Source organism: Pristiophorus japonicus, chromosome 18 (assembly GCF_044704955.1).
Source record: "Pristiophorus japonicus isolate sPriJap1 chromosome 18, sPriJap1.hap1, whole genome shotgun sequence".
NCBI lineage: Eukaryota > Metazoa > Chordata > Chondrichthyes > Pristiophoridae > Pristiophorus > Pristiophorus japonicus.
The window spans coordinates 95,011,358-95,039,058 of NC_091994.1; the positions used below are offsets into that span (position 1 = coordinate 95,011,358).

Genomic DNA, 27,701 nt, shown 5'->3' on the forward strand with positions numbered 1-27,701 from the left:
TGGAATGCTATAGTGAGGGCTCTTTGAAAGGTGATTGTCAGCCTTCCTCTCCCTTTGCAGTGCGTGAGACAGGGGAGAGAGGGGGGGGGGGGAGAGAGAGAGAGAGCAATCTCCAGGTACAAAGCTGAACATTCACTGGAACCAATAGTTGAAGCCACAAACTGTTTCCATTTGTTTAAATGCTTCGACATGAGAGGAAATTGCTGACAGGTTAGAAGTTGGGTTTTGAATCTGATAAGAATTTGATGCTAAAGTTACGAAGGCAAAACCGTCTCTCAGACGGGAATGGAAGCTGGTCATCGCACTGGCCAGTTGCTGTTTGTGAGCTCGGATGTTAAACTAATAGCGGCTTCCTGGTCACAAAGCCCTTGTGCTCAATGGGTTCAGAGGTTCTTCCTTTCCCCCCCGCTCTCGCTGTCCTGCCCTTCTACTGTCCTTTCCGACCCCAGCTCGCATTCTCCACGCTCTCTCTGCAGCCGCTCCTAATGTCTTTAGCTCCTGCCGTTAAATTGAAACCTTCTGCAGGAGCTGGCTGGATCAATAGCAGCTTTCCCTTTCACCGAGCGCGTGCAGCGACCTCTGACCTCCCCACACTTGCCTCTGGATGTGAACGGACATGTGTAGTTGATATAAATCTCGAATAAATACTGCGATCGTATATTGCCAATAACGAGTGCCCGGGGGCGAGGTGTCAGTCACACCCTGTGCGCAGGCTGAATACAACTCAGCTAATTTAGTTCAGAATCATATAGAATCTTACGGCACAGAAGGAGGCCATTCGGTCCATCGTGCCTGTGTCGGCTCTTTTAAAGATCCATCCAATTAGTTCCACTCCACTCTTCCCCATGGCCCTGAAAATTTTTCCTTTTCCGGTTTTTATCTAATTCCCTTTTGAAAGTTACTATTGAATCTGCTTCCACCGCCCTATCGGGCAGTCCGTTCCAGATCATAACTCGCTGCATAAAACCAATTCTCCTCATATCCCCCTGGTTCTTTTGCCAATTACCCTAAATCAGTGTCCTATGGTTACCGACCCTCCTGCCCATGGAAACAGTTTCTACCCTATCTACATATCAAAACCACTCTAAATTTTGAACACCTCTATTAAATCTCCCCTTAACCTTCTCTGCTCTAAAGAGAACAACCCCAGCTTCTCTAGCCTCTTCACATAACTGAAGTCCCTCATCCCTGGAACCATTCTAGTAAATCTCCTCTGCACCCTCTCCAAGGTCTTGACATCCTTCCTAAAGTGCGGTGCCCAGAATTGTCCATAATATTCCAGCTGGGGCCTAACCAGTGATTTATAAAGTTTAGCATAACTTCCTTGCTTCTGTACTCTATGCCTCTATTTATAAAGTCAAGGATCCCGTATGCCTTTTTAAGAGTCTTATCAACTTGCCCTGCTGCCTTCGATTTTGTGTATGTACACCCCCAGATCTCTCTGCTCCTGTACACATACACTGCTGACTCAGGCTGGAGTGCGTCCCAAAGCCTGCCACACAACCTAGGGGTTCTCACGAGCTCACGGCCCCTGTTCCACTCCCGTCAGGAACAAAACTCTTTTACAGCTATCGGCAACCTGAAGCCTATAACTCCTTCCTGATCTGTTAATTTCCCTCCCCCTCTCCTGAAGGTGTGGGTTACACACTTCCACAGGCCAATTTTCACGTGTCAGGCTGGATTTTACGGTTGGTCTTATTTAAACACCAGTAGTAGCACAGTTAAAATATTGCCAATCAGAAAAACTACACTTGAGAGTCGGCGGGGCTATTTAACTGTGGGGGCATCACAGCTGAATCCAATTTTTGTCTTCAACCAATGTCCACACAGACACACCCTTTCCGGTAGAGGTCACTGGAAATTGATTGGGAGCAACAACAATAGGAACAGGAGGAGGTCAGTCAGCCCCTCGAGCATGCTCTGCCATTCAATTAGATCATGGCTGATCTGTAGCTGAACCCCATGTGGAGCCTTAGCTCCATATCCCTTGATACCCTTACCCAACTAAAATCTATCGATCTCTGTCTTGAAAATTATTTTATTATTTTAAACACCTCGTTCAACCCCCTAATCTCAAGGTAATACAAACGAACTTTATGTAACCTGTCCCCATAATTTAACCCTCTAACCCCTGGTATCATTCTGTTGAATCTGTGCTGCAACCCCTCTAAGACCAATATATCCTTCCCGAGGAGCAGTGTCCAAACTGAACGTCACTTCCAGATGGGGTCTGTCCAAGACTCTGTACAACTGAGGCAGAACGCTTCCCCTTTGTATTCCCACCCTCTTTGAGATAAAGACTGACATTCCATTAGCCTTTTTGATGAGTTTTTTGTAGCTGTCTACTAGCTTTTAGTGATTTGTGCACAAGGACATCCAAATCTCTTTGCTCCTCCACAACTAAATATTTCGATTTGTCTTACTGAGAGACTCAAAGTGGATAACCTCGCACATCCCAACATTGAACTCCCACTCACTTAGTCTGTCTATATCCCCTTGTAACTTCCTGCTCCAATCCAAACAATTTACTGTGCCTCCTGATTTAGTGTCACCTGAAAACTTGCGTGTACAATGCTTTATTCCTTCATCCAAATCATTAATATATATGGTGAAAAGCTGAGGCCTCAGTGCAGGTTCCTGAGGAACACCACTTGTCCCATCCTGCCAATCAGGGAACAAACCCATTGTCCTTCCTCTCTGTCTCCTACTCCCAACCAGTTACCCAACCTATAGAATGATACAGCACTGAAGGAAGCCATTCAGCCCATCGTGCCTGTGCCAGCTCTTTGAAAGCGCTATCCAAATAGTCCCACTCCCCTGTTCTTTCCCCATAGCCCTGCAAATTTTTACTTTTCAAGTATTTGTCCAATTCCTTTTCAAACGTTACTATGGAATCTGCTTCCACTGCCCTTTCAGGCAGTGTGTTCCAGATCACAACAACTCGTTGCATAAAAAGATTCTCCTCATCTCCCCACCCCTCCCCCCAGCTTTTTTGCCGAAAATCAATTTGCTAACTCAGCACATACCTGGTCTGCAGTCAGGGACCACCCCCAGCTACTCGTTGTATAGACTTGTCACTCGGAAGGCTCTTCCTTCAACGTTCTCCCCCTTTGGTGAAGCCCTGATGTACACTCACTACCATTCCACTGTGGTGAAATGACCCTTGTTATGGGAAGATTACCAGCCCCCATCTGCTATTTGACAATCTGGGCCTGTAAGAGTCCCCCAGGATCTCACACTGATTGTCCTTGTGTGGAGCCCCCATCCTGAGCCTTGTTACCTCGAGTGACCCTGGACTGGCTCATTCTCGGTACAACTCAGACAGAAAAGGAAGGGAGGAACCACAGACCCAGACACCCCAGAACCACAGTCTGAGCCCAGACACCCCATAACCACAGTCTGAGCCCAGACACCCCATAACCACAGTCTGAGCCCAGACACCCCATAACCACAGTCTGAGCCCAGACACCCTATAACCACAGTCTGAGCCCAGACACCCCATAACCACAGTCTGAGCCCAGACACCCCATAACCACAGTCTGAGCCCAGACACCCCATAACCACAGTCTGAGCCCAGATACCCCATAACCACAGTCTGAGCCCAGACACCCCATAACCACAGTCCGAGCCCAGATACCCCATAACCACAGTCTGAGCCCAGACACCCCATAACCACAGTCCGAGCCCAGACACCCCATAACCATACTGGCCACCAATGATATGAAGAGGTTTGAAGAACAAATTCTCAGCTGGACTCTGAATGATTTAGTCTCGCCAGCAGATCTCCCCGAGCCACAGTTCAAAGGCCACGGGTAACAAGTCCATTGAGAAGAAGGGCCTGCTGGGAACCATGAGGTGTCATCCTGCCATGGTGTGCTCACTGGGCCACCGAGCATGCTCAGTGCATTAATTAGCCAATCCCCCATCTCCAGACTGGTGCCAAGGAATATCAAAGACTTTGTGCGAGACCATGAAGTGAATTTAAATGGAAATGACAGCTCGGTAATAAGGCTTTCCATCGAACACCGCTCCCCCCTTTGGGGCAGAGAGATGACGAGAGCTTCACGCTGAAAATGTTGTTTATTTATCAGGAGTGATTGTCTGGTGTGCCAGCTCGCACAGAACAGTTATTGGCAGAGTAAATGGAGAGGTAATGAACAGAAAGCAAAGATTATCCAACGTGAATCAAGAGAGTACATTTAAATGCAGGACTGCGTCACCTGAAGCCTGAACTCTAGGCCTTGAAGCTCCCCACACTCCTGAACGTTAACACAACTCTAAATTCCAGTACCAAAAAGTAACCCTTTGAGTGTTATGGGGGATAGGAGAAGAGTCTTGTTGTTTTATTGTGTATTTCTGTTACTAGACTGCAGATTTAATGCTGAATGGCAGGTCACCACAGGCAGTGCTAGATGTCCATCAGTTGACGATTGGAATCTCCTGAGCCACCAGTGCTTTATTATTCTCCAGCTTTCTAGGCCCGCTCCCAATAGCTCCGAGTGTAATTACCCCACCTTATGTGGTTGGATCCCGGCCTGTGCTGAGCTAGCTGATCTCCGCAGTGACAGTATTTGGGGTTTCACACTCCGGGTTAGAGAGAAGGGAAAGGTCAGACCGACTTTTTTTTTTTGAAATTCGTAGCCAATCGTTCCAATTCTTTGTCAAATCACAAACGCCAGAGGTCACCTTGCACACGCCAAGGATCACTCTGCGCCAGACCGACTTGTTGCTCCTGATCACCATCTACTGACCCCTGTTGGTGAAGGCAGGACCGGTGCTGCCTCATGGTTAAATAGGCCAATGGCACTTCATTCACATGTGAAGAATGAACCCTCAGGCAAATTATTGGCAGGGTAACCATATTCTTCCATGGCCTCGCCTCTCCCTATCTCTGTAGCCCCTTACAAGCTTCCAGTAGGGAATTCAGAAGAAACTTCTTTACTCAACGAATGGTGAGAATGTGGAACTTGCTGCCACAGGGAGTGGTTGAAGCGAATAGTATAGATGCATTTAAGGGGAGGCTAGAGAAGCATATGAGGGAGAAGGGAATAGAGGGTGATGCTGATAGATTTAGATGAGGAAAGACGGGAGCAGGCTCGAGTGGAGCATAAATGCCAGCATGGACTGGTTGGGCCGAATGGCCTGTTTCTGTGCCGTATATCCTGTGTGAGATCTCTGCATTCCTCAAATTCTAGTCTCTTTACATCCCCCATTCCTTTTGCCCCACCATTGGCGGCCATGCCTTCATCAGTCTAGATCCTAGGCTTTGGAATTCCCTCCTTAAACCTCCGCCTCTCTCTCCTCCTTTAAGACGTTCCTTAAAACCTACCTCTTTAACCAAGCTTTTGGAAGTCTGGCCTAATATCGCCTTATGTGGCTCGGAGTCAAATGTTTGTCTGATTTACGCTGTTGTGCTGCGCCTTGGGACATTTTACTACGTTAAAGGTGCTATATAAATGCAAGTTTTCTATGTTTCTGTTATTGTTGAAGCGGGGGGGGGGGGGTGAAGGAGTAACAATGAGGAGAGACAGACAGAGAGATTTGCGTTTATTTACCCTGTTGGATTGTGTGTGTTTTTTTTAATCCCAGGTGCGGTCGACTACCTGACCAAGAACGTGAGCCTGTCCACACAGAGGCGGATGAAGTTGAGCGAGCACTCCGCTGTTCTGGGGTTGCTGCAGGTCGAGACGGGACAAGCTTATTGAGGGCGTCCCGGGACCGCGAAACTCCCGGAGCAAAACAAAAAAAACAACACGAGAGAGAAAAACAGTCGCCTGGTGTGTGTGTGTGTGTGTGTGAGAGAGAGAGAGAGAGAGATGAACGGCTCAAACTGGGGCTGGGACATGGTGGGGCAATTCTAGAGGAGAGCTTGGACTCCGTTCTCGAACTTCCTGTGCCGCACCCTCAGGCCGACCAGCCGCCACGTGTTTTCTGATCCAGGCCTTGATGCTTACGGTCTAGAATTGCCCCTGTAAAACTGTACAGCTCCTTCGATGGTTTGTAACACGTGTATTTTTTGGGGGGGTTGAAATGTCAATGCCGCTTTGCCCTGTGAGAGACTGACCCCACGGAGGGCAGCGAGACCCTGTGGCGAGAGGAGGAGGCCGGGCCCTGGTTATGGGCACAGTGAGACAACCAGCGTGGGCCGCGGGCTGGCTGCACCCGCTGGGCGGATCCACCCGAGCGCACAGAGGGAAAAGCTCACACTCCAGACCGGAACACTCGGGGGAAAAACTCTCGGCACCTCAACATCGCGCGGGAGAAGCAGAGAGGCTCCGGCCGGCGACCCAAGTCTAACGCGTGGGCGAGGCGTGTCAGCAGCGGCTTCGCCCACTCATACACCGCCTCGGCAACCATTCCAACTAGACCGCACAGAAGTTTAAACACTTTTTTTTGGAAAGGAAAGATTTTCTCTGAAAAGAAGGGGAGGAGAAAAAAAAACCCAGACTGAGTTTAAAAGCGCCAGATATTAAGGAGCCTGTTTTTGCAGGACCTGTGACCAATGCAAGATGGAACAGCTCTGCATTTGGTTGCGGGGGTTGGAAGGGAAAGTAACGTGTGTGTGTGATTTATTCAAACAAATTTTCATCTCTTGATTTGTACAAAGTGTCAGTTATTAACGGTCGGAGGCGATTCAAAGTATACACAAACATTCCAGCATTGATCAGCAAGGGTTATACTGTTTATATAAGTGAGTGTATAGCAGATTGGCACTGAATTGTCCTGTAGTTTGTTTCTAAAAGACTTCTGTGTATTTTTTGAGAGCGGGCCCACTGTCAGTGGCCTGGAGTCAGTCACACTGTTTAAATCTGGATCTGGGCTCGACTCTGTCTCTGTTCCACATTCCTGATTCCGGAATGAAATACTCGTGGTGTTTCTCATCTCCAGTTGGCAGTTCCGAGAACAATTTGCTTTAATAAATGAACTCAGAAGGAGGGTTTTGTTTTCCCCATTACGCACACCGGGAATGTCGGCTGGTCCTGGGAGGACTTTGAATCTCAGCAAGAGGGAGAAGCGATCTGGACGCTGCCACATCGAATGCTCTGAACACAGACTGCTCCAACGGAATGAAGACATTTTAGCGTAAATGTCTCCTCACAGCCCAGCCCTGCTCTCGCTCGGACCCTCTCCTTCCCTTCCAGACCGTTCGAGATCACATTCCTCCATTGTCCATTTCCGCTCAGTTATGATGGATCCAGCCTCTCCTGGGGACCACGGTCACTGCTTCATAATGTACTGTAACTCGGAGAAACTCTCAGCCTGTCCTTTTCCACTTCTCCGGGTGCTGAAACAAGGAAGGATTTTTATCTTCCGTCGCAGGAAGTTGGGTTCCGTGCATTTTACTGTAATTAAAAAAAAACATTGGACAGAACTTTACCGATATTCTATAGACATTCTTGGCATGTTAGATACTGAATAACTCTTTCTCTCCCCCCCCCCCCCCACAATCCCCTCTTCCCCCCCCCCTCCCCTCCCATCTATGCTGTAACTTGTATTGTAGACTCGTCACAAGAATTTAAAAAAAAAAATCCCATTTCTGTCCTGACTGTATTTAACGGAAATATTCGGTGCTGTCTGAAACCCGGTGCCCTCTCCCGGGCGAGGCTTTCATTCCCAGAAAACCCCGAGCTGTGACAAGACAAGGCAGCGTTCTCACCTCCTCTCCTGAAGTCCCCCTTGTTGACACCAGCAGCTTCCCTGTCACGCCACCCTGTGCCCGCTCTTCCTGTGCCAACATTGAGCAGGGCATTTGGTACCCAGGGCCACCACAACTCAAATTCAACCCTGACCTCAGCAACATTCAGAATTCCCAAACAGGGGTCTCGCTGGGTAGCGATCAGGAGTGGGAAAATGCCAGCTCATTCGTCGTCCCCTCCCCCCTCCCAGCTCAGGGCTTTGAGGCCAATTGTAGCCCCTATTATGGAGGACACTGATCATTAAGTTTAGGCCTGCATCCCATTTACCTGCCATGGTGACATGGTTACAGGTACTTTCTCCATGACAAATTCATAAATCAATTTGATTAAAAGGACCCAATAAGTTGATTGATATCCAAAACAAAATTATTATTCCCACTGTTTAAATTCACAAATCAGGTATCCTTTTCTAAAAATAACACTATAAAAGGGAGATGCTGGTATCACCACCCACCCGCCCCCATGATCTCAGTGAATGGCAGAACATTGAGGGGCTAAATGGCCTCCTCTTGTTGCTTCGTTCCTCTGACCCCTTCCCCACTGCCTCTTGGCTGAGACGAGCTATTGACTGCGGGGTCAAACCCAGTCCCACACTTGGCCGTCCAAATCCTCATTGAGTTAACAACATGCGCCCCAAAACAAAGAGCTTTTGTGGACTACTTCCCCTCGAGTTGTAACTGAGATTTTATTATTGAGTTGGGGTTAGAGGGAGGAATATAAAAGAACAAAACACAAATAACCAAATAAACACCAGCGCGGTCTGAGGTGGCCAACTCTGGCTGCCCACCCGGAGATTTCATCACATGACCTCCCGCCTACATCTGACCCACTCGGTCAAACAGCCTTCTTTCCCGATCTCCAATATGTTTATAAATAAACAAAAGTGTTAAAAGAAAGTGAACAAAACACACACGTTTCTACCCCCGCTGTGATATTTCTCCCCGGGTGCTGCTTACAGCAGTGTCCTGGAGATTAATTTCATTCCTGGAGACTCCGACAATCCTGGAGGGTTGGCGAGCGACCTTTAGTGCAGTGCTTCATGGGTTAAATCTGGGGTGGGTGGAGGATGCAGTGGACAGTAAAATCCAACTGGAATAGCGGTCTACGCAGCTGACTGGCAGCTACACCTGAAAGTAACTTTGATGAAAAAGCAGGTCGTACAGAAATGTCATATCTAAAGCCTCATTGTTACACTCAAAAGCACCTTATATTTCCATTAAATGGCAGTCTAGCTCATCCTTGTACCATTAACAGACCCTTCAACCCACCTCCCTTCCCTGACCCCTGTCCCAATAAGTCTCCTAGCTTCTGTACTTGTTTCTTATAATTTGATTGAGCATGTGTGTATATAAAACCACTGCATAATTTATTCTGCTACGTTGTTAATTATAGAGTAGATGGGAACCTGTACTCGCATTTACATACAGTCAGTAGATGTCTGGCTTTGTAACCTGCTATAATTGTTATCTCATTAAAAGTTAACTGAAACTAGCCAGCACCAGGAGTACGTGTGTGTGTGTGTGTGACTATCCATCTCCAACACCGAGTCCCTGTCCCGCCAGAGAAAGCAAGACTGAAGGTAGAAGGCTACAAGTACAGGAAGGAAGCAAGGTTCAATCGCAGGGTTTCATGAGATGCAGGGGTTGGCTTTATTAAAACGCAGACAAGTGCCCAAGGCCCAAAGTGCACCAAGCTTGAAGGAATGTCAGATAAATCAAAAAGTAGGGAATAAGTGACACCAATCTTGGGGATTAAAGCCTGTAGATCAAAGGAAGAAGGAAAGACAGAGGGAAGGAGTTGGCAGAACAGAGAGGAACAAAATTGAATAAAAATTCAAGGAAAGAAAGACTTGCATTTATATAGCGCCTTTCACAACATCAGGACGTCCCAAAGCTCTTTACAGCCACTGAAGTACTTTTTGAAGTGTAGTCACTGTTGTAATGTAGGAAACACGGCAGCCAACTTGCGCACAGCAAGCTCCCACAAACAGCAATGTGATAATAGAAACATAGAAAATAGGTACAGGTGTAGGCCATTCGGCCCTTCGAGACTGCACCACCATTCAATATGATCATGGCTGATCATGCAACTTCAGTACCCCATTCTTGCTTTCTCTCCATACCCCCTGATCCCTTTAGCCGTAAGGGCCACATCTAACTCCCTTTTGAATATATCCAATGAACTGGCTTCAACAATTTTCTGTGGTAGAGAATTCCACAGGTTCACAATTCTCTGAGTGAAAAACTTTCTCCTCATCTCGGTCCTAAGTGGCTTATCCCTTATCCTTAGACTATGACCCTTGGTTCTGGACTTCCCCAACATCGGAAACATTCTTCCTGCATCTAATCTGTCCAATCCCGTCAGAATTTTATATGTTTCTATGAGATCCCCACTCATTCTTCTAAATTCCAGTGGATTTAAGCCTAGTCGATTCAATCTTTCTTCATATGTCAGTCCTGCCATCCTGGGAATCAGTCTGGTGAACCTTCGCTGCACTCCCTCAACAGCAAGAATGCCCTTCCTCAGATTAGGAGACCAAAACTGAACACAATATTCAAGGTGTGGCCTCACCAAGGCCCTGTACAACTGTAGTAAGACCTCCCTGCTCCTGTACTCAATTCCTCTTGCAATGAAGGCCAACATGCCATTTGCCTTCTTCACTGCCTGCTGTACCTGCATGTCAACTTTCAATGACTGATGTACCAGGTCTCGTTGCTCCTCCCCTTTTCCTAATCTGTCACCATTCAGATAATATTCTGCCTTCCTGTTTTTTGCCACCAAAGTGGATAACCTCACATTTATCTACATTATACCGCATCTGCCATGCATTTGCCCACTCACCTAACCTGTCCAAGTCACCCTGCAGCCTCTTAGCGTCCTCCTCACAGCTCACACTGCCACCCATCAGCAAACTTGGAGATATTACATTCAATTCCTTCGTCTAAATCATTAATGCATATTGTAAATAGTTGGGGTCCCAGCACCAAACCGTACGGTACCCCACTAGTCACTGTCTGCCATTCTGAAAAGGACCCATTTATTTCTACTCTTTGCTTCCTGTCTGCCAACCAGTTCTCGATCCATGTCAATACATTACCCCCAATACTATGTGCTTTAATTTTGCACACTAATCTCTTGTATTTGGACTTTCAAAAGCCTTTTGAAAGTCCAAATGCACCACATCCACTGGTTCTCCCTTGTCCACTCTACTAGTTACATCGTCAAAAAATTCTAGATTTGTCAAGCATGATTTCCCTTTCATAAATCCATGCTGATTTGGACCGATCCTGTCACTGCTTTCCAAATACGCTGCTATTACATCTTTAATAATTGATTCCAACATTTTCCCCACTACTGATGTCAGGCTAACCGGTCTATAATTCTCTGTTTTCTCTCTCCCTCCTTTTTTAAAAATTGGCGTTACATTAGCTACCCTCAAATCCATCGGAACTGATTCAGCATCTATAGAATATTGGAAAATGACCACCAATGCATCCACTATTTCTAGGGCCACTTCCTTAAGTACTCTGGGATGCAGACTATCAGGCCCTGAGGATTTATTGGCCTTCAATCTCATCAATTTCCCTAACACAATTTCCTGACTAATAAGGATTTCCTTCAGTTCCTCTTTCTCGCTAGCCCCTCGGTCCCCTAGTATTTCCGGAAGGTTATTTGTGTCTTCCTTAGTAAAGACAGAACCAAAGTATTTGTTCAATTGGTCTGCCATTTCTTTGTTCCTCATTATAAATTCACCTGATTCTAACTGCAAGGGACCTACATTTGTCTTCACTAATCTTTTTCTCTTCACATATGTATAGAAGCTTTAGCAGTCAGTTTTTATGTTCCCTACAAGCTTACCCTATTTTCCCCCTCCTAATTAAACCCTTTGTCCTCCTCTGCTGAATTCAAAATTTCTTCCAGTCCTCAGGTTTGCTGCTTTTACTGGCCAATTTATATGCCTCTTCCTTGGATTTAACACTATCCCTAATTTCCCTTGTTAGCCACGGTTGAGCCACCTTCCCCATTTTATTTTTATGCCAGACAGGGATGTACTATTGTTGAAGTTCATCCATGTGATCTTTAAATGTCTGCCATTGCCTATCCACCGTCAACCCTTTAAGTATCATTCGCCAGTCTATCCTAGCCAATTCACATCTCATACCATCGAAGTTACCTTTCTTTAAGTTCAGGATCCTAGTCTCTGAATTAACTGTGTCACTCTCCATCTTAATGAAGAATTGTACCATATTATGGTCACTCTTCCCCAAGGGGCCTCGCACAACAAGATTACTAATTAATCCTCTCTCATTACATAACACCCAGTTTAGGATGGCCAGCTCTCTAGTTAGTTCCTCAACATATTGGTCTAGAAAACCATCCCTTATACACTCCAGGAAATGCTCCTTCACCGTATTGCTACCAGTTTGTTTAGCCCAATCTATATGGAGATTAAAGTCACCCATGATAACTGCTGTACCTTTATTGCATGCATCCCTAATTTCCTGTTTGATGCCACCCCCAACCTCACTACTATTGTTTGGTGCAACTCCCACTAGCAATTTCCTCCCTTTGGTGTTCCGCAGCTCTACCCATGCAGATTCCACATCATCCAAACTAATGCCCTTCTTTACTTGCATTAATCTCCTCTTTAACCAGCAACGCTACCCCACCTCCTTTTCCTTTCTGTCTATCCTTCCTGTATATTGACTACCCCTGGATGTTGAGTTCCCAGCCTTGGTCACCTTGGAGCCATCTCTCCGTAATCCCAATTACATCATATCCGTTAACAGCTGTCTGCGTAGTCAATTCATCCACCTTATTACGAATGCTCCTCGCATTGAGACACAGAGCCTTCAGGCTTGTTTTTTTTTAACATTCTTTGTCCTTTTAGAATGATGTTGTAATGTGGCCCTTTTTGATTTTTACCTTTGATTTCTCTGCCCATAATGACCAGAGAATCTGTTTTAGTGATGTTGGTTGAGGCCAGGTCACCAAGGAAAACTCCCCTGCTCTTCTTCGAAATAGTGCTGTGGGATCTTTTACATCCAGCAGATGGGGTCTCGGTTTAACGTCCCATCCAAAAGACGGCACCTCTGACAGTGCAGCACTGGAGTGTCAGCCTAGATTTTTGTGCTCAAGTCTCTGAAGCAAAGTTTGAACCCACAACCTTCTAGGCTCAGAGACGAGAGTGCTTCCCACTGAGCCATGGCCAGGGGAGGGAGGGAAGATAAGGCAAGATAAAATTGGAAGACTAGATAGGGATAAAGGGGAAAGACTGCCAAGCAACAACAACAATTTGCATTTATATAGCGCTTTTAACAGTGAAACATCCCAGGGGTATTATGAGATAAAACATTTGATGAGGCGCATTAGTAAAAATTAAGCAGGTGACCAAAAGCTGAGTCAAAGTTTTATGGAGTGTCTTGAAGGAGGAAAGAGAGGTAGAGAGGCGGAGAGGTTTAGCCAGGAAGTTCCAGAGCTTGGGGCCTCGGCAACAGACAGCATGGCCACCAATGATTGAGCGATTATAATCGGGGATGCTCAAGAGGGCAGAAATAGAGTGGCGCAGACATCTTGTGGGGTTGTGGGGCTGGAGGAGATGACTGAGATAAGGAGGGGCGAGGCCATGGAGGGAATTGAAAATAAGGACGAGAATTTTGAAATCGAGGTGCTGCTTAACCGGGAGCCAATGTAGGTCAACGAGCACAGGGGTGATGGGTGAGTGGGACTTGGTGCGAGTTAGGACACAGGCAGCAGAATTTTGGATCACCTCTAGTTTATATAGGGTAGAATGCAGGCGGCCAGCCAGGAGTGCATTGGTATAATCAAGTCTAGAGGTAACAAAGGCATGGATGAGGGCTTCAGCAGCGAATCAGCTGAAGCAAGGGTGGAGACGGGCGATGTTACAGAGGTGGAAATAGGCAGTCTTAGTAATGCTTCGGATATCTGGTTGAAAGCTCATTTCAGGGTAAAATATGACACCAAGGTTGCGAACAGTCTGGTTCAGCCTCAGACAGAAGTTGGGGAGAGGGAAGGAGTCAGTGGCTAGGGAACTGAGTTTGTGGTGGGAACTGAAAACAATGGCTTCAGTCTTCCCAATATTCAATTGGAGAACATTTCTGTTCATCCAGAACTAGATGTCTGACAATTTAGAAATCGTGGAGAGGTCGTGAGAAATGGTAGTAAGGTAGAGCTGAGTGTCATCAGCGTACATGTGGAAACTGACGCTGTGTTTTCGGAGCACTTCAAGCTATCGGAACATGCTGTTTGGAACCTCATTGTCTGTGGTGGGAGCCAGCTGCCCAAGGGTTGGAGGAAATCCTGCACTTATCATAAAGCAACTGATAATGTCATCGACACTGTGAAAGGTCATGCTCTTACGGTGTGTGAGATTGACAAGAGCTCCCCACTAACCCCTACAGGTTGCTCAAGAAACCTCCACCCTAAATGGCTCAGGACTGTTAAATCCCAACATGCAGCAGATGCTCTGCAGCATTCTTGGTGCTCAGAGCATGTTGCCTCCTGTTGGTCAACCATAGACTCCATACACAATCAGCATCACTGCAAGCCTCAGAGTGCTGATACAACAACAATAACTTGCATTAATATAGCACCTTTAACATAGTTAAACATCCCACAGGAGGGTTAGCAGACAAAATTTGACACCAAGCTACATAAGGAGCCATTAGAGCAAATCAAAGAATTAAGTTTTAAGGAGTGTCTGAAAGGAGGAGAGAAAGGTAGAGAGGCAGAGAGGTTTAGAGAGGGAATTCCAGTTTAGGGCCCAAGCAGCTGAAGGCACGACCACCAATGGTGGAACGATGAAAATCGAGGATGCGCAAGGTGCCAGAATTGGAGGAGCGCAGAGATCTCGGAGGCAAAGTCCAAGCACATTACGGACAGAGTTCTGGCCACCGAGGGGAGGCTGGAGAGATGGTCGGGTGGAAATGTTGGATCAGTGAGAGAAGTTTCTGGGGATTTTTGACGGTGTTGAGATTTTCAGGCAGTGACAAAAAGAGGCCAGCTGGCTGAGTGGATGGTGCAAGCTGGGACAAGGTTTCAGAAGATTTCAGCAGTAGGATGGAGTGGGCACATGAAGAGGGGTGAAGGTGAACCTGGGGGCCAGTGGAGGTTAATGAGGTTAATGAGGTTATGGCATAATGTGTGCACAGGGGAGTGAACAACAACAGCAACAATTTATATAGCCCCTTTACCAACAACAACAACTTGCATTTATATAGCGCCTTTAACGTAGTAACATGTCCTAATGTGCTTCACAGGAACATTATCAAACAAAATTTGACATCGAGCCACATAAGGAGATATTAAGGCAGAGGAGGTAGGTTTTAAGGAGCGTCTTAAAGGATGAAAGAGAGGTAGCGAGGAGGAGAGGTTTACAGAGGGAATTCCAAAGCTTAGGGCCTGGGCAGCTGAAGGCAAAGCCACCAATGCTGGAGCGATTAAAATCAGGGATGGTAAGAGGCCAGAATTGGAGGAGTGCAGATATCTCGATATCTCAGGGTGGGCGGGGGGGGGTTGTAGAGCTGGAGGAGGCGACAGAGATAAGGAGGGGTGAGGTCATGGAGGGATTTGCAAACAAGGGTGAAAATTTTTAAATGGAGGTGTTGCTTAACTGGAAGCCAATATAGGTCAGCGAGCACAGGGGGGATGGGTGAACAGGACTTGGTGTGAGTTAGGGTACGGGCAGCAGAATCTTAGTTGAGCTCAAGTTTACGGAGGATGCAAGGTGGAAGGCCGGTCAGGTGAGCACATAAGCAGTGGCGTGCTCGAGAGAGGTGGTGGTGGGAGAGCTGGGTATCGTCAGCGTACATGTGGAACCCTGATGTGTTTTCGGATGATGTTGCCGAAGGACAGCATGTAGATGAGAAATAGGAGAGAGCCACGGCGAGATCATTGGGGAACTGCAAAGATAGCAGGAGAGGGAAGAGAAGCCATTGCTGCAGATTCTCTGGCTGTGACTGGAGAAAAAGGAATGAAATCAGCGAAGGGCAGTTCCACCCAGCTGGACAACGGAGAAGAGGTATTAGAAGAGGATGTTGTGGTCAACCATGTCAAAGGCTACAGGCAGGTCGAGAAGGATTAGGAGGGATAGCTTACCAGAGTCACAGTTACATAGGACGTCATTTGTGACTTAGCATCAAACTGGAATTTGGAGTAGGACTACGAGGGTTCATAACCTCAGCCATCAAACTTCAGATGCGATTCATCACCCTCATTCCTCCCAATGGTTTTGTCTATGGGTAAACAGGCCTGTTGCAAAAGAGAATGGTGCGTGCAGACTTTTTGGTGGGGTGAGCTCTGGGTGGGTGGGCTCTGGGTGGGGTGGGGTGAGCTCTGGATGGGTGGGCTCTGGGTGGGTGGGCTCTGGGTGGGGTGAGGTGGGCCCTGGGTGGGGTGGGGTGAGTTCTGGGTGGGGTGGGGTGGGTCCTGGGTGGGTGGGCTCTGGGTGGGGTGAGGTGGGCCCTGGGTGGGGTGGGGTGAGCTCTGGATGGGGTGGGGTGGGCTCTGCGTGGGGTGGGCCCTGGGTGGGGTGAGGTGGGCCCTGGGTGGGGTGGGCCCTGAGTGGGTGGGCCCTGTGTGGGGTGGGGTGGGATCAGGGTGCGGTGGGCCCTGGGTGGGGTGGGCCCTGAGTGGGTGGGCCCTGTGTGGGGTGGGGTGGGCTCTGGGTGGGGTGAGGTGGGCCCTGAGTGGGTGGGCCCTGTGTGGGGTGGGGTGGGCTCTGGGTGGGGTGGGGTGGGGGTGAATGAAATGGCAGGCTGGTCATGGGGTGGATGTGGGGTTTGAGGCTCAGCTCAAGGCACAGCCCCCAGGTGACTATTCAGCGAGTGGCCAAGGAAGGTGAGCCAGCGAGTGCGTGCACACAAGCATTCTGTCAGTATTGGTCATCAACAAAAACAAATCCAGCAAACATCTGACTAACATGGTGTGGGCATCGCAGGTCAGGGATCAGAGTGTAAGCCAGAAGCCCAGGAAAGGTTCACTCCATGACCTATGACATAACTTCAGCCTGTAACTCACTCCCGGGTATATGTTATTCTAAATATAAACCACCCAAACCCCTCGTTTAGATTCCAGCTCCATCAGTTTTGGTGTGCTGTGCTGTGTTGTGTGATGTACTGACATCTATTTACGTTCAGTAGGACAGTCACTATCAGAATATGTTCCCCGGCGCTGGGACAATTGCGATCTGAGTATCTGGCATGGCTGATGTGATGATGGGAGACGTTCCCATAGTTCTTTTTGTTCAGGTGCCACAATTCAAATTTTAAAGTGTTAAAAATATTTTTGAAACAAAAAAAAGCCAATTGTTTGCTAACTTGTGGCAGGAAATTTCCAAACACCAGTGAAGCTCTGATAGCCGTAGCTCTGTTGCTTCTGAAGGTTGTGGATTTAAGCCCCACTCCAGTGACTCCAGCATAAACTTCAGGCTGATACTCCAGTGCAGTGCTGAGGGAGTGCTGCACTGTCAGAGGTGTTATTTTTCAGATGAGATGATAAACTGAGGCTCTGTCTGCTCTCTCAGGTGGGCATATAAGAACCCATGGCACTAGTTCAAATGATCACATTATCACATTGCTCATTATGGAAGTTTGATTGTGCACAAATTGGCTGCCACGTTGCTTACATTACAACAGTGGCTACACACCCAAAGTAATTTATTGGCTGAAAAGCACTTTGAGACGTCCGGTGGTCGTGAAAGGCACTATATAAATCTAAGTCTTTCTTTCTTCGTTCTTCCTTAAAATCTAAAACTTACACCTTCATGCATGTGTGCAGTGAGTGTGTTAGTGTGGCAGGATACCACCAATTACTCTTTAATTATAGTCGATTGTAGTGGAGATCGGGCAGGATGTCCACCATATTATCCTCCCATTCTGAAAGGTGGTAAATACTGCACTGTTAGACCATTGCATTCAGGCTAAAATTAGTATTTAATTTATTTACGAGTAATGATTACAGAGAAGCTGAAAATATAGAGATAGAATGATGTTATTTCATGGAGTGGTCCAATTCAATTCTAAGTAATTAAGAACTGGTACAAATCCAATCAGAATGGTAATGTAATCAAATTCAACTTTTATAGTATCGTAGAATAGTACAGCACAGAAGGAGGCCATTCGGCCCATCGAGTCTGTACCGGCTCCATGTGTAGATTTGGATAGGTGCAGGGACCACACCAATTGTGAGTCAGTGAAATTTACAGGGAAGTGGACAATTAAAGGGAAGTGGCAGTATAGGGGGACATAAATGATTGCAGCATTTGGAAGACATCTCAGCCTATAGGAGGCCTTTGCCGAGACTGAAGCAGGAGAGGGGCAGGCCAGAATGAAGGGAACTGAACCCAATGTGTAGGCACCAGCTGTGAACCTGAGACAGAACCAGCCAGCACCTGACCCCTGCTTGACAGCTGCTGCATGAGATGCCTTCCCCTCCACTGTACCATCCCCATAGGTCATGTCTGAAGCGGAGAAGGCTAAGAGGAGGTTTAACAGAGGTTTTTCTAAAATTATGCAGGGTTTTGATTGAATGAATAGGAAAAACCTCTGGTTGGAGAGTCAGTGACAAGGGTTCATCAAGTTAAAATTACCTCTAAGATGGTGAGGAGAGAGGTTTGGAGAAATGTCTTTACAAAGCAGGTTGTTGGAGCATGGGATGATTTACCACAGGGAATATTTGAGGAAGAGACCAACACATCTTTCAAGGGAAGGTTGGATAAATATTTGAAGAAGTAGACACATAGCTATGTGGGGGGGGGGGGGGGGGCGGAGAGTGGGCAGTGGGACTAGTTTAGGATTGGTCTAACAAAGAGCAGGCTCAGACACAATGAGCTCTTCCTGTGTCGTGAACCTGTGCTGGATTATGGTGCTGGCAGCTGGAAGCAGGAAGGAGAGTGGGGCTGACGATTGCTGTCACTGGCGGTGCCAGGCTGGTCCCTTCCAGCACGTAGCACAGTTCCTTAACCCTGCAGACCCACAGTTCCCCATTGTCTTTGCCAAGCTTAGACAACGTCCACAGATACGGATGGTGGAATATTGACAGGTGCAAGAGTGGCGGGTAGCAGGAAAATCAGCAAAGAACTCGCCGCCCCCACCCCCCATAAGCATTTACACATAATGGACAGGAACCGTGCGAGCTGTGGTGGTCATAGGCACCAGAAGGCAGCCGGTGCCCATGGAACCCGTACCTCAGGGAGAGTCAGTGTCTGTGGAACCCGTACCCCAGGGAGAGTCAGTGTCTGTGGGACCCGTACCCCAGTGAGAGTCAGTGTCTGTAGAACCCGTACCCCAGGGAGAGTCAGTGTCTGTGGAACCTGTACCCCAGGGAGAGTCAGTGTCTGTGGAACCCGTACCCCAGGGAGAGTCAGTGTCTGTGGAACCCGTACCCCAGGGAGAGTCAGTGTCTGTGGAACCCGTACCCCAGGGAGAGTCAGTGTCTGTAGAACCCGTACCCCAGGGAGAGTCAGTGTCTGTGGAACCCGTACCCCAGGGACAGTCAGTGTCTTTGGAACCCGTACCCCAGGGAGAGTCAGTGTCTGTAGAACCCGTACCCCAGGGAGAGTCAGTGTCTGTGGAATCTGTACCCCAGGGACAGTCAGTGTCTATGGAACTGTACCCCAGGGAGAGTCAGTGTCTGTGGAATCTGTACCCCAGGGACAGTCAGTGTCTTTGGAACCCGTACCCCAGGGAGAGTCAGTGTCTGTAGAACCCGTACCCCAGGGACAGTCAGTGTCTATGGAACTGTACCCCAGGGAGAGTCAGTGTCTGTGGAATCTGTACCCCAGGGACAGTCAGTGTCTTTGGAACCCGTACCCCAGGGAGAGTCAGTGTCTGTGGAATCTGTACCCCAGGGACAGTCAGTGTCTATGGAACTGTACCCCAGGGAGAGTCAGTGTCTGTGGAACCCGTACCCCAGGAAGAGTCAGTGTCTGTGTTGACTTTACCCCAGGGAGAGTCAGGAACTTTGGCGGGGTTGGGGGTTGGGGGTGGGGGGGGGGGTGGGTGGCAGGATAGATAATTGGCAAATAGCCCCTAAAAAGTAGTGAGTGTGTGAGGTGACTGCAGTGCTAAGTTCAGATTGACCCTCTGAGGGATGTTAGGTGGGAATATCACAGGAGACCAGCAAATGACAGGTGTGTTAAATTAAATCTTTGCGTCAGTCTTCAAGTTAAGACTGTAGATGAACACCAGATCCAGTCAATGTGACCCGAGAATCTGTATCATGTGTAGGGGTCAGAGGGCGAGTGTTAGAAAGCCGGGTTTACTACAAACACGTGACCAGATTAACTGGCCTAGTGGATGATGAGTCCTGTCCAGTGGGGTGTAATTTATTTGGTTCTACATATGAGGTCTCAAAGAAGGTTAAAGTTCGGTTAAAAAATATTAGAGAAACAACATGAATCAGGAGCAGCCGGAGAGGACAAGGCAGAAGGTGGTGAGCATTAGACTAACTGTGCTGGCAGGTTGTGCTAGGTGGGGCCTGTTCTGGGCCGCCTGCTCCACACAATGGTCACAATTACATGGATCAAGAAAGAATTTGCAATTATAGAGCGCCTTTCACAACCTCAGGATGTCCCAAAGCGCTTTGCAGTCAATGAAGCACTTCAGGAAATGTGGTCACTGTTGCAATGTGGGAAATATGGCAGCCAATTTGCACACAGCAAGATCCCACAAGCAGCAAAGCGATAAATGACTAGATAATCTGTTCTTTATTAAATCAATAATGATACAATTTCTAGTGAAATTGTAATGTTCAGTGAAGGCACCAAACAGCGAGGGCAGGCGATGATTATGAAGTTAATGGATTTCACAAGGATCCTGGGAGGGACGGATTTTAAAGAGGATGGAAGTGAGGTACAGAACGTTGGTGAAGGAAATGTGAAACATGTGGGCACGCAGGATACGCATCCTTTAGCAAAGGGAAAAGATTTGATTGTGATGATCAGCCGCTCACTAAACCTATCCCGGCAATGTCATGCTCGTATTAATCAGGATTTAATCAAATCCTGGGATACAGCTGGAGAGCATTGGATTACAAACGGAAACAGGTTCATTTAATCCTGTGCAATTCGCTGGTGAACTGGGGTTTTGGTGAGTAGTTCTGGTCACCTGGGGCTAAGGTTCACTCTGGTCACTATGTGTAGGCAACACCGTAAACAGGAAGTTTCCCTTACTGAGGCCTAAAAGCAATGCTCTCTTCTGGGCTTCTTTACCCCTTTAAGGACCGTCGGCCTGTCGTCAGGTGCTGTAGCACCACCTGGTGTTCCTCACGGGCAATTGCAGGCTCCTTCTTGGTCATGGGAACCCGACAAGGAACCCACCGTGACCCCGACCCAGGAGTCGGAGCAGTGGGCCCCACCAGAACACCATTGCAAAGAGGAGAATTCTGGCCTGAGATTGATTAACATCCTCTCTCCTTCTCTAATCCATTTGTTCCCCAGACTGCAATTGCTGTCGAACTCCTCACCTCCCTCAGCCTTCAAGGTAGTGGAAATCTGGAACTCTCTTCCCTCAAAAAGCTGTGGGTGCTGGGAGTCAATTGGAGTTTTTAAAACCGAGATGGATAGATTTTTGTTGGGTAAGGGTATCAAGGGATATGGAGTGAAAGCGGGTAAATGGAGTTGAGGTACACACCAGCAAACTCGAGGCTCTGAATAGCCTCCTGCTGTTGCTAATGTTCCTTACCTCCTCCTACAGTCTACAGGCTTTTAATATCCAAACGTGTTATCTAGTCACCTCCGTAACATCGCCCATCTCCGCCCCTGCTTCGGCTCATCCGCTGCTGAAGCCCTCATCCATGCCTTTGTTACCTCTAGACTTGACTATTCCAACACACTCCTGGCTAGCCACCCACATTCTACCCTACATAAACTAGAGGTGATCCAAAACTCAGCAGCCCGTGTCCTAACTCGCACCAAGTCTTGTTCACCCTTCACCCCTGTGCTCGCTGACCTACATTGGCTTCCAGTTAAGCCATGCCTCGATTTCAAAATTCTCATCCTTATTTTCAAAGCCCTCATCCCTCCCTATCTCTGTAATCTCCTCTAGCCCCACCACCCCTCCGAGATGTCTGCGCTCCTCTAATTCTGACCTCTTGAGCATCCCTGATTGTAATCGCTGAATCATCGGTGGCCGTGCCTTCTGCTGCCTAGGCCCCAAACTCTGGAGCTCCCTCCCTAAACCTCTCCGCCTCTTTTTCCTCCTTCAAGACACTCCTTAAAACATACCTCTTTGACCAAGCTTTTGGTCACCTGCGCTAATTTCTACTTATGCTGCTTGGTGTCATTTTTAGCGCATAATACGCCTGTGAAATGTCTTGGGATGTTTTACTACGTTAAGGCGCTATATAAATACAAGTTGTTGTTGTTGTAGTCACTGCATACTGACTGCCCAGCGTCAGCCTTGGATCAATGGTAGCACTCGTGCCTCAAGGTTGTGGGCTCAAGCTCTGAGGGCTCATCACATGACTTCCAACCACCCCACCCAGTTAAACAGTCTTTTTTCCCCATCTCCAAGATTTTTATAATTAATAAATGTGAGGTTATCCACTTTGGTTGGAAAAATAAAAAAGCTAATTATTATTTAAATGGGAAGCGATTACAAAATGCTGCAGTACAGAGGGATCTGGAGGTCCTTGTACATGAAATGCAAAAAGTTACTGTGCAGGTACAGCAAGGAATCAGGAAGGCAAATGGAACATTGGCCTTTATTGCAAGGGGGATGGAGTATAAAATTAGGGAAGTTCTGCTCCAACTATACTGTACAGGACCACACCTGGAGTACTGCGTACAGTTTTGGTCTTCTTATTTAAGGAAGGATATACTTGCATTGAAAGCAGTTCAGAGAAGGTTCACGAGGTTGATTCCTGAGATGAAGGGGTTGACTTATGAAGAAAGGTTGAGCAGGTTGGGCTTACACTCATTGGAGTTCAGAAGAATGAGAGGTGATCTTATTGAAACATATAAGATTTTGAGGGGGCTTGACAGGGTGGATGCAGAGAGGATGGTTCCCCTCGTGGGGAATCTAGAACTAGGGGGCATAGTTTCAGAATAAAAGGGGTCGCCCATTTAAAACAGAAATGAGGAGGAATTTCTTCTCTCAGGGGGTCGTGAATCTTTGGAATTCTCTACCCCAAAGAGCTGTGGAGGCTGGGTCATTGAATATATTTAAGGTGGAGGTAGACAGATTTTTGAACGATAAAGGGGTCAAAGGTTATGGGGAGCAGGCAGGGAAGTGGAGTTGAGGCCAGGATCAGATCAGCCATGATCTTATTGAATGGCGGAGCAGGCTCGAGGGGCCAAATGGCCTGCTCCTGCTCCTATTTCTTATGTTCTTATAATAAAGGAAAGTGTTCAAAGAAAATGAGAAAAACACAATTTTTTAAAATGTCCCAGTGCTTTTTCTCCTCGGATTTTACTTGCAGCAGTGTCCTAGAGATTAATCTTTAATTCCTGGGTACACCACGCCAATCCTGGTGACCCTAAACACTACTCCAGAAACTTGAGCACATAATCAACTGATACTCCCAGTGCAGTGCTGAGGGATCGCTGCGCTGTCGGAGGTGCCCTCTTTCGGGTGAGCCGTTAAACGTCTGCTCTCTCAGGTGGATGTAAAAGATCCCACGACATTATGTGAAGAAGGGCAGGGGAGTTCTCCCCGGTGTCCTGGCTAATATTTATCCCTCAATCAGCATCACTAAAACAGTTTATCTGCTCACTTATTTTATTGCTGTCTGTGCACAGACTGGCTACTGCATTTCCTACACTTCCAAAGTACTTCATTGGCTGAAAAGCACTTTGGGATATCCTGAGGTTGTGAAAGGCGCTATTCACTTTTTACTGCAATTCACTTTTACTTTTTTCCTCTGGCACCCTGCACTGTTGTGCAGTGACCCTTCACCTTGCTGTACCAATTTGCCCCATAATACCCGGGCCCAAGGTGATGTGGAGCCTTCAGACAACGGAGCAGTGCCTGTTCTTCGCAGGGTGTTGAGTCAAGGCCTCATTTCTCGCTGTGGCAATTCTGCTTTCATTGTAAACGACAGTAATTTTCCATGGTAACATCATGTTTTACCATGTGTTACCACGACAACACCCTAATCAAATGAGAATAGTAACCAATTCCATTATAATTACTTCATTAGACATTAAAGCCTGCTTTACTAGGCCGCACTCGCAGTGTGTGAGGAGGGGGGTGGGGGAAATAGGTGTCCTGTGGGGGTGTCACCGATTCCTCCTGGTACATTTCAGAAATCAGACACAAGAAATAAAACAGTAAAAGGGTTGGGTGGCCAAGGGTTAAAATCCAGCTTGGTGTCCACAAGCTGAGAGAGAAACTCAGAGCAAGGGGAGATAAAAGAAATTCTGCTGCTGCCTGGATATTGTGTGTTCAGTCTCCCTAACCCTGACTAATTAACAAGAAGAAAACATTTAAATGACTTCTTCTCTTCTTTGTACAATTTTCTACGAAAAAAGGGCAGCTTTTAAAAAACACACGCACGCAATGCAACCTTTTATGAATATAAGCGACACCTTAACAGGCGTGAATTCACTGTATGGGCCCAGAACAAGGAGACAATTTTACTAGATAATAGCCTATCATGGAAGATACAATTTAAATTAAAAAATGCAATTTTCACCTTGGGTTGAACAAATGATTACAATTTCTATACAAATTAAGGCATCCAGCTCGTGTCTCAGTACCTTTATCACACCATAAAATATGACATTATTACCATGAAATACATTTTCAAATATTTTTTATTTTCCCTATTGCTTTTAAATACAATCAGCCTAGTATCACTTATGTTCTCCCACTTCTGACGGGGGATCCATAGTCGTGAGGGGGGAGCGCAATGAAAGTCTGGAGAGATTAAAGTAAATCAGAAGAAAATTTTAAACTAAATTAACTGTCCTCAACTAAAAACGCTGCAGCTTGTATCTCACGGGAATAAATCGCCCCGTTATCTGCAGCTTGCCATCTTAGCACCATCACCCGTTGCCTGGTTTTCTTCCATTCTCTCCTTGATTTTTATATCGAAGGTTCTTTCTCTCTCTCTCTCTCTCCTAGAGTGTTTAAACTGATTAAAGGAGTTGATGAGGTAAGGTACAGAGAAACTATTTCCTCTGCCTGGGAGAGTCCAGAAGGTTCAGGGGTGACGCTTTGCCAGCCGCGGTTCAGTGGTAACACTCTCATCTCTGAGTCACAAGGTCGTGGGATCCTAGGCCCACTCCAGCGACTTGAGCACACAATCCAGGCTGACACTCCACTGAGGGAGTGCTGCACTGTCGGAGGCGCCCTCTTTCCGATGAGATGTTAAACCGAGGCTCCATTTGTCCTCTCAGGTGGACGTGAAAGATCCCAGGGCACTATGTCGAATAACAGCAGGAGAGTTCTCCCCAGTGTCCTGCCCAATCTTTATCCCCCAACCAACATCTCTAAAACAGATTAATCTGGTCATTATCACATTGCTGTTTGTGGGAGCTTGCTGTGCACAAATTGGCTGCTGCATTTCCTACATTACAACAGCGGACTACACTCCATTAGCTGTAAAGCATTTTGGGACACCCCGATGTCATAAAAGGTGCAAGACTTTCTTTATTTCTTCACACAAAGGGTACTAGAAATCTGAAATTCTCTCTCAAAAGGCTGTGGACATCTGGAGGTCGATTGAAATTTTCAAGACGGAGACAGACAAGTAGATTTTTGTCAGAGGTATCAATAGATACGGAGTAAAGGCAGGTAAATGGAGTTCAGATTCAGATCAGCCATGATCTAATTGAATGGCAGACAGACTCAAGGGGCTGAATGGCCTGCTCCTGTTCCTTGTCAAAATATATTTAATGACTGTGTTAATCTCAAAAGGTTTCTCGGTCAGGGGGGAAAAAATAAATTTTGAGGCTTTTTTGAGGCCTTGATTCTGTCCGTCACATTGCTCCAACTCACACAGCAAGATCCCACTCTTCTGGTCAAGTTTTTTTTTGAAGTGCGAATTTGAAATAAAACCAGAAAATAGACAGCAGGTCGATCAACATCTGGAAAAATAAATCTAGGTTCATCTTTAGGGTGGGAACTGGTCAGGTGAACTTCCAATGGTCAGCCAGACCAGTGGGAGGGACACTGCCCTCCTCTTGAACCATCGACAAGCCTCAGATCCTGCTCTTGATCACCAGCTGTCACTTGGGCTGGAAGTTCACATGGTTGGAGAGGGCCAGGCTCGGCAGTGATGTCTCCCATGGCCAAATAGCCGGTCACACTCACTACTTGGGCTACTGAGACCCCGTGTGCCCTCGCACACTCATTAGACCCCATACACCCTCGCACCCCATCTTGTGCCTTGTAATTTATTCTCTTATAACTTAGATTCCACATGTATGCTGACGACACCCAGCTCTATCTCACCACCACCTCTTTCGACCCCCCCACTGTCTGATTGTCAGACTGCTTGTACGACATCCAGTTCTGGATGAGCAGAAATTTCCTCCAATTAAATATTGGGAAGACCGAAGCCATTGTCTTTGGTCCCTGCCACAAATTCCATTCCCTAGCCACTGACTCCATTCCTCTCCCTGGAAACTGTGAGGCTGAACCAGACTGCTCGCAACCTTCGTGTCTTATTTGACCCCGAGCTGAGCTTCCGATCACATATCTCCTCCATCACTAAGACCGCCTATGGAATAGGCCATACGGCCCCTTGAGCCTGCTCTGCCATTCAATAAGATCTTGGCTGATCTGATCATGGACTCAGCTCCACTTTCCTGCCCGCTCCCCATAACCCCTTATCCCCTTATCGTTTAAGAAACTGTCTATTTCTGTATTATATTTATTCAATATCCCAGCTTCAACAGCTCTCTGAGGCAGTGAATTCCACACATTTACAACCCTCCGAGAAGAAATTTATCCTCATCTCTGTTTTAAATGGGCGGCACCTTATTCTAAGATCATGCCCTCTAGTTCTAGTCTCCCCCATCAGTGGAAACATCCTCTCTGCATCCATCCTGTCAAGCCCCCTCATAATCTTATACGTTTCGATATGATCACCTCTCATTCTTCTGAATTCCAATGAGTAGAGGCCCAACCTACTCAACCTTTCCTCATAAGTCAACCTCCTCATCCCTGGAATCAACCTAGTGAACCTTCTCTGAACTGCCTCCAAAGCAAGTATATCCTTTCATAAATATGGAAACCAAAACTGCACGCATCATTCCAGGTGTGGCCTCACCAATACCTTGTATAGCTGTAGTAAGACTTCCCCGCTTTTATACTCCATCCCCTTTGCAATAAAGGCTAAGATACCATTGGCCTTCCTGATCACTTGCTGTACCTGCATACTATCCTTTTGTGTTTCGTGCACAAGTACCCCCAGGTCCCGCTGTACTGCAGCACTTTGCAATCTTTCTCCATTTAAATAATAACTTGCTCTTTGATTTTTTTCTGCCAAAGTGCATGACCTCACACTTTCCAGCATTATACTCCATCTGCCAAATTTTTGCCCACTCACTTAGCCTATCTATGTCCTTTTGCAGATTTTTTGTGTCCTCCTCACATATCGCTTTTCCTCCCATCTTTGTATCGTCAGCAAACTTGGCTACGTTACACTCAGTCCCTTCTTCCAAGTCGTTAATGTAGATTGTAAATAGTTGGGGTCCCAGCACTGATCCCTGCGGCACCCACTAGTTACTGGTTGCCAACCAGAGAATGAATCATTTATCCTGACTCTGTTTTCTGTTAGTTAGCCAATCCTCTATCCATGCTAATATATTACCCCCAGCCCGTGAACTTTTATCTTGTGCAGTAACCTTTTATGTGGCACCTTGTCAAATGCCTTCTGGAAGTCCAAATACACCACATCCACTGGTTCCCCTTTATCCACCCTGTTCATTACATCCTCAAAGAACTCTAGCAAATTTGTTAAGCATGACTTCCCCTTCATAAATCCATGCTGACTCTGCCTGACCAAATTTTGCTTTTCCAAATGTCCTGCTAC

General features: G+C 47.0%; 1 protein-coding gene across 3 annotated transcripts in view; it reads left to right on the forward strand.

Moving 5' to 3' along the window:
* The window catches only part of LOC139228906 (paired box protein Pax-7), a 155,877-nt gene extending 146,731 nt beyond the window's left edge, over nucleotides 1-9,146 (forward strand). For all 3 annotated transcript variants that reach the window (XM_070860406.1, XM_070860407.1, XM_070860408.1), the window contains one exon: nucleotides 5,590-9,146. In XM_070860406.1, coding sequence (XP_070716507.1) covers nucleotides 5,590-5,705 — 116 coding nt within the window. In that variant the 3' untranslated portion in view covers nucleotides 5,706-9,146. The remainder of the gene's footprint in view (nucleotides 1-5,589) is intronic.
* The last annotated feature ends 18,555 nt before the right edge of the window (nucleotides 9,147-27,701 follow it).